The sequence below is a fragment of the Trichomonas vaginalis genome, chromosome IV, assembly GCF_026262505.1.
Source record: "Trichomonas vaginalis G3 chromosome IV, whole genome shotgun sequence".
NCBI lineage: Eukaryota > Parabasalia > Trichomonadida > Trichomonadidae > Trichomonas > Trichomonas vaginalis.
The window spans coordinates 23,975,171-23,988,164 of NC_067206.1; the positions used below are offsets into that span (position 1 = coordinate 23,975,171).

General features: G+C 29.6%; 1 protein-coding gene across 1 annotated transcript, besides 6 other annotated features; it reads right to left on the reverse strand.

The window, feature by feature from the left end:
* Positions 1-6,246: 6,246 nt before the first annotated feature.
* Positions 6,247-6,295: a mobile genetic element.
* Positions 6,296-6,852: 557 nt separating this feature from the next.
* Positions 6,853-6,965: a mobile genetic element.
* A 23-nt stretch (positions 6,966-6,988) lies between these two features.
* Positions 6,989-7,146: a mobile genetic element.
* Positions 7,147-9,522: 2,376 nt separating this feature from the next.
* Positions 9,523-9,583: a mobile genetic element.
* Positions 9,584-9,624: 41 nt separating this feature from the next.
* On the reverse strand, positions 9,625-9,888 carry TVAGG3_0157190 (uncharacterized protein; the record flags this gene model as incomplete). Its single annotated transcript, XM_051224832.1, has 1 exon — positions 9,625-9,888. One exon carries the CDS (start codon positions 9,886-9,888, stop codon positions 9,625-9,627), a length of 264 nt encoding a protein of 87 aa, XP_051109818.1.
* Positions 9,889-11,607: 1,719 nt separating this feature from the next.
* Positions 11,608-11,682: a mobile genetic element.
* Positions 11,683-11,688: 6 nt separating this feature from the next.
* Positions 11,689-12,994: part of a mobile genetic element that runs on past the window's edge.

Here is a 12,994-nt window from a genome sequence, read left to right on the forward strand (position 1 = left end):
TATATATATCTTATAAACATAGTCAGAGTATATAATATTTGTAAACTCATGAGCCTTATTAGTCACAATTTTTTTATAACTATGATCTTATAACCAAACATTTTCGAGATAATACTATAAAAACAATATAATCAATCTGTACTTCATATTTACACTTATAAAAATGACAAAATATTAGTATTTTTTATACAATTTCAAATTTTATGCTAAAAAATGTTAAATTAGACAATATTTGAACGATCATTATAATATATATCATATATAAATATCATACGTATCTCAAAGACAGAATTTTGCATCTCATCACGAATCTCCATAATTGAAATTAAAGCACACATCCTAAATTTTATCACAAGCATATTTTTATCCTCGAATCTTTTGATTCTGTATATAGCATAATAGAGGAGAAAGATCTTTTAAGCTCATCTAAAAACTTGCCGTCCCCAGCGAGAAAATTTCATAATTCCTCTCGCTTGGGACGGCAAGGTTTTTAGATGAGCTTAAAAATCAAAAAGTACAAGTTTGCCAATGACATAAAGAATACATAGAAAGCATATTTTTATATTACACATAAATCTGAGAAGTCATTAAAGTTATATATGTGAGATTTTTTAAATTTGTTTTAAACCACATATTTTCACAACCGCTATATTTATTTTCCCATATATATGACTATATTATAGTATAAGCTCTCAATTTCCATTATTTTTTAAAAGATTGTTAAATATTTTAATAAATTTTAATAAAAGTATTCTAACAATAATATATTATATGAGTATATTATGTGTATACAACAAATATGAGTGAATCCAAAATTTTTAATCTGATGCAAATTATCTAAAACAAATTTTCATGAAAAACACATATTTTATATTTACATCCAATATAAAATATTATTCCTATCTCCTAATTGTGAAAAGCTGAGTTTTTAAGTATGTTTTTAAATTTCAGGCCAAAAAGTGTGTTTTCATAATATTTTGATGAGAATTATAACGAATATACTATGGATATATGTAGTGCAATATAAAATCAAAGATTGTTTCTGATATCCGGAATCTCGATATGAGATATTAAACGTCAAATCACAAATTTTGTAATAAATAAATTTATATTAGTGTGTGCCTTCGTTTTATATAAAAGTCAATTGTGTATGGTGAGTGTGTGAGGCTACACAATTCTTTCCGTCCCAAGCGGGGAATTGTGTAGTTTACACCGCATTTTACGGAAAATATAATGGAAAAATGATGCGCGTGGAATGAGATTTTCATTAATATCTCTATATGTGAGTGTGTTTGATAGATATATGCTATGAATGATATATATATGAGGATGTGTTTAAACATATACAAATGTGCTCTTTGTTATCGATGTGATACACACGATTTTGCTCCGTTGAAGATTTCGTCATGTAAAAATAGATTTTTATGCTAATATCTCAACGAATAATATATTACTCTCTATTTAAGTTGTGTGATATGATAGTATATAATATTCGTAATCATCCTATATATGAATGAGCGAAATTTGAGTTTGAGCGAATCTCATGATATTATGCAAAATTTCCACATAACTCTAAACAAATAATATATTATGAATCCTTATATATGAGAATATGGGGGTAAGACCATTTATATCGGCATCAAATCACTCCTTTGTACTTTTTCGTTGTGCACGTTCCACAGCACCAGGTGGTGCTGTCCAGAACGGCGCTATATAATATGTTATACTATATAATGTTTCCTATATTTCATACATATACTTCATATATATAGCTCACTCACATAACGCACAATAATCGTTTTTTGACCCCCGATAATCGTCTTTTTTAATCACAAAAATACATTTATATCTCTGTGGATATTAAGCCTACACACTTATAGCATATGATAGCATACTATTATATATAGTGATATATTATATTCAACTGTGATCTCAATCTCATCACACTCACACGCAAAATTCACTCGATCAAAATTCCCTCGGGAAAATGTCACCTTTTTTATCATAGAATCTCAAAAAATAAATAGTAAATCCATATCTTTTATTATATAAATAAAAAGTATATATTAATATAAGATAAATATAACAAAATGAGTACAAACAGACAAACTTTTTTTTCGATATAAATTATATTTTCTCAAAAAATAGCTCAAACTCATAAAACACATCACAAAATAAAATATCTTACTCAACATATTCAAAATACACTCAGATAATATAAGCTTATGTGTAATGTGCTGATTGCATTTTAATCACACCTCAAAACTCATTCAACAAGCCTCAATCTTTTATAGCATATTTGCACATATATATAGATATTATTCATATATATTATAAGCTCATAACACATCACCCTCACAAGATATAATAAAAATTGAATGCTTTTGATGTGCTCCACATACGAAATTTTTTGATAGTTAATATTGCGTCTATCTGAATATACCACATAATATTACTAATAGTTATATATTTATCTATTATGCAAAATTAAGAATAGAGCTGATAATCATAAAATTCGTAGCATCAAGGTTTTCTCGGGAAAACGTCACTTTTTTACATTTGATGTGCTAATAACTCAACAAATACTAAAGTACATTTAATCTCCATAGTATATTATTTTGCCATCTCTATAACTAATAACATTCATCATACTTTTCTACCATTACGTGCATTAACAATTTTAATAATTTCATTGAAATTCTTAAAATTTTAATAACATCAAAAAGCTTCTATGAACAAAATTTTTATTTACATAATAATTGAAAGTCTAATATTGATAAAACATTAATATATCTAATACTGTATATATTAAATATATGCCTGGCTTGATAACCACTAAAACCAAAGAAATTCTAGCATCTGATTTATCCCATATAAATGTATATTTTTTTCTGAAAAAATTGATAATAACACATCCAATATTGATTAATACTCAATTCTGTTATCATTACCATAAGAGACATACATATCCAAATACGATATAATAGTGTTAATTTGATTTACACACTTTTTTAAAAAATGCAAATATCTTGATTTTCAATCTTGATATTACATTATATTCGACATTAACACATAATTATATTCAATAAATAGTGAAATTTGGTATAAGTATTTAGTTTAAAACACATGAAATTGTAGCGCATTAAATTGCATTAAGTTACAACACATGCAAATTTCAAAAATAATAACATAATAAGATAGAACATAGCCAACTTCATCAGTTACTGTAGTATGAACCTTGAATAATACATATTGACAGAATTATGATTGATTATTAAAAAAAATCGGAAATTTTCTAATGTCAGATTTTTTTTCGGAAATTTTCTAACCTCCCCCAGGTTTTAGTTCAGCATTTTAGGAAATATCAAACTTCCTTAAGAATTCGGCCAAAATTGTATTAAAGGAATTACTTGGATTGTATGATATTTGGATAAAATTTACTATTTCTTGCTTTGTATTCACATCTACCAAAACTTCCAGCAAGCTTTTGATTGACTTCGGCAAAATAACAATTCACAACTATCTGTTGATCTTCTAGATGTATTCTTGGACTTTTGCAGGATCGACTTGAGATCTCCTTTTCGAACGAATAACTCGAAAATTAAGATTATTCCTATCGAAGAAGTTTGTCAGAAAACGCCAATAAAAGATGTTGTGTGTTACATCCGCTCTGTTTTCTGAGTCTAACACCTTCCAACAATTAAGGCTCGCCATAAGTGAAGTGACAATCATTTTTTATGGAACGATTTTCTCAGTGATTAAAAGAGAAGCTCCCATAATATCATTATAGATGATAGCATACATACTATCTTATTTACAATTGTTAAAATCACCTTGTAAAAGCATAGTATGCATACTATCATCTGTAATTATATTGTGGAAAATTCTCTTTTAATCACTGAGAAAATCGTTCCACAATTATAATTGTCACTTCACTTATGGAGAGCCTTAAAAATAATTATTCTAAGGTGTTACCTTCTGACATCATGACCGAGCAATATATTACACATGAAACGCATATCTTGTTTTTGAGACTATTAATATCAGTAAATTATAAATCTCATTGCTTTCTCCTGTTGTTAGTGAAATTTTATATCGAGCGAGAACAATTACTAGGCGGGGTAAAAGTCCTTCAGCATTGTAATTTTTCTGAGAGATATAAAAAAATTCTAATATCTTTAGCTTGTTTACATCTGGTTGCCAGTCATGTAACGTCCTTTGCTGACAAATTTGATTTGGTCTGTTTAAAGCTTTCAATTATTTCCTTCATCTCTTCAATGTCTTTTGGCCGATGATGTCAATGTACTTCACGCGTGGTCAGGTCGCATCTCTCTCTCTGAAATTAGAAAGGTAATGATCGGAAACAACAAAATTGTTTCTGAGAAAGTTGGGCAATACTTAAAGCATTTCCTAATGAAGAATTCTTGTTTGGAAGTAAAGGAAATACACTAAAGGTGTATTGCACGAAAACTCGGTTGACTTCACTTATCATACCATTATATAAAATGCAATACACAACAGGAACAAATCAACTTCTTGATATTAAAGTATTCGTCGCATTAAAGTCTACAGCAAATACAATGTATTGGGACAAGATTGAGATTTCTCGTTGAATCAAGAAACAACGATCTACATATTACTGATAGCATCGGACAATATTAAAGAGAAGAGTGCGGGACTATTTGCAAAAAAGTGACAGGGACAAAAAGCGACACATTTTAGAAAAAGTGACATATTGATTAGAAAAAGTGACATTTTATTTCGTGTCAGATTGCACCTTACAAATTTTCAATGGAATTTTTCAATTATTCAGAAACAATCCTGAAGTCAATGTATTTTGGTGTGCACTTCATGTGATGAGAGCGTTCAATGGAAACAAAGAAAAATTTAATGGAGATGATGAACTTTTCAAAAGAATCCAGAAGAAGATGAATTATTTGTGTTATGCACGATGCTTAGATTCAGAACAATCTCAAAAAATTGTCGAACGTATCAAGGAACTAATTGAACCGAACAAAGAATTGACAGAATATTTCAACAATCAATGGTGGAAATATGGAGAAAGATGGATTGTTTCAAATAAACCAAAAGAAGTTCCACTCACAAATAATGTTTCTGAGAGTTTATTCAAAAAATTGAAATATTATGATTTTGGAGGAAGTTTGCATATGAAGTTTGATTATTTTGTGTTTTTTATTATGAACGATATTTCAAAATCTTATGCATCACTTTTGAATGCTGATTTATTATTGAAAGCAAAAATCAAGCTTCCTGTCACATTTGAAATAATCACAAGACCAAGAGGTTTTTCAAAGAAATTTGAGGCAAAAGATAAATTGAAAGAATTGGGAAAATTAATCTCAACAGGTAATGTTAATTTAAACCAATTTATTTAATTTATTTCTCGAATTCCCGAAAAACTTAACCGTTTGAATCAAATTCAAACCGAATTAAATCGAGAAATCGAACAAATGAATATTCCTCTCGAAACTAAAACAGAGATATATATGAAAATTTCTGATTATTTTTCAAATGAACCTCCAAAAATAGTTTTGAGAGAATATCGCAACGTATTTTTTGTCAATTTAAAAAACGAATATCATTTAAATTAATGATATAAGAATAAATATTTCAAATTTAAAAATGTAATATTTTTATATTAATTTTTTAAAGGGTTTATTAATAAATTTACATGATAGAGCATAATGAATAAAAGCAGAGCGCTGCGAGTTATGCATTCCAATTGCATGGCTCGTGGCGCTCTGCTTTGCTTCATTCCAGAGAAAACTTCGGCTGAATAACTTAGACATTCAGCAGAAGTTTTCTCTGGAACGCGAAGGATAGCGCCGGCAACAGACAGCGAGAGCTTACTCTGTTGCCAGTTGCTGGAGCTATCCTTCTCGCTTATATCGCTAACTTTAGCTTAATCAAAAAAGATTAAGCTAAAGTAGTGAAGCTGTAAGGTACAGCAGAGCTCTGCTGCTTTGTAAAATTGTGTTTGAGGCAGCAGAGCTCTGCCGGACCAACCAGTTGGCAATGCTCCCCCAAGTTGGAGGCTTGGGGTGGAAATTTGCTTTCCAACCCAAGCCAACAACTTGGGTGGAGCATTAACCACTGGCCGATGGCTCTTAGTATCTCGGCCCATGGATCAAACCTCTGTGAAGGAAGTTGATCCATGAGCCGAATGCGAGCAACGATGTTGCTCTCCTACGAGCCTTTGGTCTTTTAGGATCTGAATGCACTTTGACGGGAAAAGCATCCATTTTCCCTGAGAATGGTTGTGCGCATTCTCTGTCGCCATACATCCAGATCCCATAAGACCAAATAATTTTTTAATTATAAACGTTCAAAAAAAGTCTGTCACCTTTTTGCAAATAGTCCGGTATTGTTAAAGAGAATACTATTGTGGCAAGGAAAAATTATCAAAATAGTGTTGTATGCTAAGTTCGGTCAACGATAGAAATTGAGTGGAAATTAATCATCGAGGAAGTACGATTATGTAAAGTAAAAAAATGTTGTGGGATTTTTAATATTATATATTATTTTATAATAAATTTTTTTGAGTCATTTTAAGAAGCACATATAATTTTTTGAATTTAAAAATTAAAGTAGTGTCAAACGAATTTATCACTTAATTTAATACTCAGATTTCTTAAAATTAATGAAAAAAAGGTTTTCTGAGAACTTTTGAGAATAGTTTTCAAATTCCATTATTGAAAATATATAGGTATTGTATGAAATTCAAACTCTATATTGATTAAAATTCTAAATTTTTAATAAAATAACTTTTCAGAGGAATATGATTTTGAATGGTTGATTAATAAGTATAAAAATGTCTACGATTTTAAGGAGGGAATTGTTCCTTATGAGGTATACATCATAACTATATACCTCATAAGGAACAATTCCCTCTTGATAGCTGGGAAACTTTCTCTGAATAACTTATCATTTGGAGAAAGTTTCCCAGCTATCTATTAAAAACCAATATATAATCAGTGCCTCATAGCCTTTAGTTTCTTATTAAAAACGAGAAAACTTGTTCGAAATGATAAACAATTTCGAACAAGTTTTCTCGTTTTAAGGAGGGAATTGTTCCTTATGAGGTATACATTATAACTATATACCTCATAAGGAACAATTCCCTCTTGATATCCTGGATATTTTTGAATATATTTTTTTAATTAAAGTTCTCAAAAGTATTATCAAAAGTGATTTTTTAAAAATATCTCCAATTAATTAACTAATTAAAAGTATTATATTTTTAAAATTAAATAGTTTTTCAATTTTTTGAAGGAATTGAGATACTTCCCACGACAATAAAATTGAGAGGTTTACATTATGACTGATCTTAGCATACAACAATAGAAAATTTGTCACAAATTCTATATATCTGCAAACATTAAATCACAGTGCATAAGATTACATTCAAGCAATATTTCTCCCATTTAGAGTGGTAAATGGTGGGTGAGAGGCATAAAAGTATACTATACCTCTCACCCTTCAATTCCTTTTAAAAATTGTCAAATTGTTTTGTGAAACCAATCAAATTTATAAGAAATCACAGTCATCATTTAGCGGAACTACCGACATACAGAAGTTCCTGTTCTCAAATCCTCACGTATTAAGTTCAAATACTATTTATTGTAAAGATTTCAATTTTGAAAGCTCTGACCATTCAAAAGTTGATCGTCGAATGGTTGACAAAATTTGTTTTGAACATGTGAATATGAATACAAGCCCCTCACGAAGATCTATACCGCATTGTTTACTTTCTTTCTCATTTCATGTCAATACAATTTTTCGATATCTTCAGTAGTATATTGATATCATCCATTTCATTAGTACCAGAAAACCAAAAGCAGACATGTTTGTACATGTAAAGCATGTCCTACTTTTAAACCTTAAATGCTTGATCGGAAAAATTTTAATTATTTTGCCATTGTAATAAAAGAGACGTAAGACAATATATGACAAGTCAAGAGTAGGTGATGCAGAATTATATTTCATATATACGGAGTCATCGTGGATTTTGGCGTCACTTTTCCAAAAAGTTCTCAATTTAAAAACCAAAATCCACATTACTAAAACTAAAATCCATTTTTTAAATGTCTCCATATATATAATATAGAATTACTCAATTTCATTATATGTATTGGATAGTACTCTTGTTTAGTGAGATGTTCATGCATAGAAGAAAGGGAAATTATAAAATATTTGGTAAATTATTCTTAATATCTTTGTTAATATATGATATTTTGATATTTTGATATTTGTTTATATATACTTAAATGTCTTGCTTATGTGTTAATAGATTTAAATGATAGTTTTATTCAATCTAAGAAAGTGTAAATAATAAGATTCACATTAAAATAAAAAATGTGTTTTCCTTATCAATTCGAATTGATATGTAATTCACTTCACTTCTCTCATACTATTAACACTTCTAATATTCAAAATATATTTTAATAAATTTATTTCTCACTTTGACGATACCGTATCTATTTACTCACTTTAACGGTATCTAAATATTTTGGCCGGTATTTTAAAATTTTATTTTAATATTATTGAATATTTTTCTTCCAAATTTCAATGAAAATATTAAAAAAAATAAAAAATAAAAATAAAAAAATAAAAAAAAATAAAAAACTAAAAAAATAAATAAAATAAAATAAAATAAAATAAAATAAAATAAAATAAAATAAAATAAAATAAAATAAAATAAAATAAAATAAAATAAAATAAAAAATATCTTTTGTAATTACTGAAAGGGGCTGAACTTTGCATTTACACTTTCTATCGTACTGGAATGTGCGATTTTGAAAGTTAGAAAACAAATTTGGACGGAATTCGACTAAAGATTCAACATTCGGTGAATTTAACTCGAAGACTTGCAAATAATCGGTAGCATTAATATTATACTTCTCGAAATTATCAAAAATCTGTAATAATTTATTTTCTCTGTTTATCAGGATAATAAGCAATTGCTGTAATGTTTTCTGGATTGATACGGATATAGGATGAATAAGTGTTCTTCATATCTTTTGCAAATTTATTTAATAAATTTTGAAATTCATCTTGGTCATCTGGAATTTTTTTCCGCTTTGAACATCCAATTTGGCCCTACCGTAGCATCACCAAAAAGAGTTATCTTATTAAATTTTTAAAGTGGTCAGTCTTTTCAGTTCATTTTTCTCAATGTCTTCCACTATGAGTGACACCAATTCGACACTGCCATCTGGACCGAAACTTACTGTACAGCGTATCCAACCCTTACCAAATACACCTCTACATCCTCCAGTCAATTCCCAAACAGCCAATTAGACCAAAATCGGTCAATATGCATTTAAACGAAGAAAAAAGTGAACACACAGTTGCAGAAACTGTTCAAGAACATACTATAGGAACTTCCGCATTTGAAAAACAATCTAAACACAATTTAGAACAAATTTTGATCAATTCTTCTAGTTCAGACGAAGAAGAAGACTCTAATATTGAAGGAGAAGAACCAACAGAGTATCTCCGTGTTATAAACAAAAACGATAAAACGGTTTGACAGAAAGGTGACAACTTTACATGTCAAAAATTTATTTTTTATTAAAATTAATTTTCTTCTTCTAAAACTTCTTAATTGGAACTTTCTTCATACAAACCTTCTTCATAAGAGCTTTCTTCTTCGAAATCGTCTTCATTGGAACTTTCTTCATCGATATCTTCTTCATTTGAATGTTCTGACTCTCTTTCTTCGTCTGTATTACCTTCTTCTCGAATGTGAATATCGGGAATGTCTTCAGCTCTTCTCCCATCTGGAAGAAAATCCTGTTCAACGCCATCAACAATCCACTTTGCCTGCTTTCCTTGTCTCCACATATCATTGATTTTCCAACACATGAGAGGGCTAAAATGAATTGTTTTACCATTGACTCGATGTGTTGGAAGAGTTGTGTGGTGCTTGGTGTTATATTTAGCAAACCATCTACCTATTTGCTTCCAGCTAATTTTCTTGTATTCAATGCTCGGCCAAAGCCTCTCTATTTTACCATTTTGGAAGTGACAGTGTGGTGTAATATACACCCTATTAATACCATTCACACTCAATGCCCGGTAAAACTCTCCACGATTTTCTCCACCATTCGTTTGCAAACAATTGCAAGAACTTTTTCTTGCTTTCAGCGTGAGAATTGGAGCACTAGAGGCATAATGTTAGAATTAATGCCATAAGGCAACAGTTCCCTCGCTGAAGGTCCAAAACATTCTTGAAATTATAAACAATTTCACTTTAAATCAAAAGTGATTTCTTTCGTAAGTACCGCATTGGAAATGTTTATGGCATATCAAACTTTTATCTAAAACGAAAATTTCAATACGTTTTAGACAAATATTGTCAACGATAGAATTGTCTTAGGATTCTTATCGAGAGGAGTTTGTCCTGATTGTAAATCCAGCTTAAATTTGGATTTAATTTTGATTATATTTGGGAAAGATGCCAAAAAGTCCGAAAAGTATAAAATCTGACAGCCACTTGTTCTCAATATGCATTACTAAGCTTGGCATTAAATTAATATTGTAAGACATTATCTACTTGAGTGGTCACAGTAAATTATTGAGGTATGATTATTATCTTTGTATTTAGAATATACACGAATTAATTAAATGTTCATTATCGTCTCCCCACTTAATGTCAAAAGTCAGTTTTTTGATTTTAAAAATTGAAGGGTTTTCATCTTGTGGAATTATTCGCTTCGCTTGGATTCCACAAGATGAAAACCCTTCAATTTAATTGTGATGCTTTTATACGCTTGTAATAACGGATTGTTTCAATATAAAAACTATTGATTTTTTTTGACTAATTCGCTGTCAATTTTTTTTGGATTGTTTCGCAAATCACCAATAAATCTGTTTATAATGGATGTTTTCTCGAGTACAGATATTTATTTTTATTCCGAGCACTTTGGAAAACTTTTTAAATTTTCCTTCCAATACCGCAGGCAATATAGAAAGTAAACTATGAAAATCTTCTAACAAAGGATTTTTTACGGTGATATGTTCCTTTTTCGAAAAATGCCGTTGTCTCAAATATAAATCTAAAAAAGCACTTTCACCTCATCTGGAGTTGCCCCAAATTATTTTTTATTACATAAAATTGATTGTATCAATCATTAAAATTGATTTTGATTGTGACTGTGAAAAATTATAATTATTTTTCTACCATCAAAAAAATTCTTATGACAATTATTATCTAATAAAAGCAATTTTTGACGCTTTAGAAAAAAATACTGACACTTCATTTCAAGATTTTGTTTGATCCATTACACAATTATTTAAAGGAAACTCGGTTGACTTCACTTCATATCTGATGAATGGATGATTAATCGAAAAACTGAGAAAAAGAATGAAAAATTTTAATGAGTGAAATTGATATGAATTTGTTCCGTACCGAAAAGGGTCACTAGAAAAAGTGACAAAAAGTGACAGTTACTCTTATTTTTCGCGCCAAAATTCGAAAGGGTTTTTAATATAATAATTATAATATATAAGGAATTTTATTAAAAATATGAAATTAAAATATAAAAAATTTAATAGTTAATTTAAGTTTGTTTTTTATTTTTATTTTAGAACTGTTTTCATAGGAATTGAAGGGTGAGAGGTATATAGTATGCCTATATACCTCGCACCCTTCAATTCAAACTCGAGTAGGTGACAAAAGTGCATACTCTTAAATTAACCTTAAATGTTGATTTTTCGATATTTTCAGTATTAACCTTATTGTAAATTTTTCCGGTGATAAATTTATCACACTGAGGTTATTTTTCCGGTGAGATTTTTAACCTTGATTTAATGAAATTAATATATATAAATTTTATTATTTTTAATTTCGAATGAGTATAATAAAATATTTTTTATGCGTTTTTGTTTTTGATGTGATTTGAATTTTGTTAACTCTTTTTAAAATCACTTCATTTTTATGATTTCGGTGGACTTAGAGGAGCTTATTGCTTTTGGTATTAAACAGGAAGTCAAGGGCGGTGTCCCATACAGAAGAAGAACGGGATCTCCAAAGCAATATGTCACTTATTCATGTTCGTATCCCCTATGCAAGGCAAAATTTAGGGTTGAAGAACAAAATGGAGTGTTTACTATAAGCAAAGTTAATGAAGAACATTGCCATCATATAGGAGTTGAAATGGGTTCACATTACGCGAGTAAATTTTATCAAAAATGGATCGAACTTTATATTAAAAACGGTGGAAAGCAATTTCTTGCTCAAAAAGCATTTTTTGATAAGTTCGGAATTGATACGAATAACAAAGAAACGATGAAACTTTTCGCGCAGTCTACTGATGCTTTAAAGCACAAATTTTATCGCCTTGATGAGATTATTGCACAAAGATTATCAAACGATCCTTACACTTCTTTGGAAGCATTTTTGAATAATTTACAGGAAGAGTGCCCAGATGATCTCGTTCAATTTGATTACAATGGAGATTTTTCCGAGTTTACAATCATATATGCACCTTTTGCTGCAAAAGAATTGGTGCATAGCATTGATAACCCTCTCCACGTCGATTCCACTCATTCTTTAATTAAAGGAAAGATCCAATTGTTTGCAGTAACAATGAAAACAAGTCAAAACACAATTTTCCCCTTTTGCTATTTTTTAGTGAACCCTCAGACATCTGAAAAAATTCAAGAATGTTTGGTGAAATTCTGTGAGTTTGCGCACCTGGATCCACAGCATTGGAGCGCTGACTGTGCGCTAAACATTGCTCGCGCAATTGAGGACGGATTTCCTCTTGCGCAGCTCAGTTGGTGCGCTGTGCATGTTTTACGCGCATGTGCAAAAGTTGGAAGCTATTTTGACAATCCACAGAATTTTGAGAACTTCTATTTAGCAATGGACTTTTTGACATTACGTGCAGATGCAACGAATGCAGAAAAGCTGGCTGAAGAGTCTGATGAAACATATGAGTTCTTGACAACAATGTTAGAAGAAGAA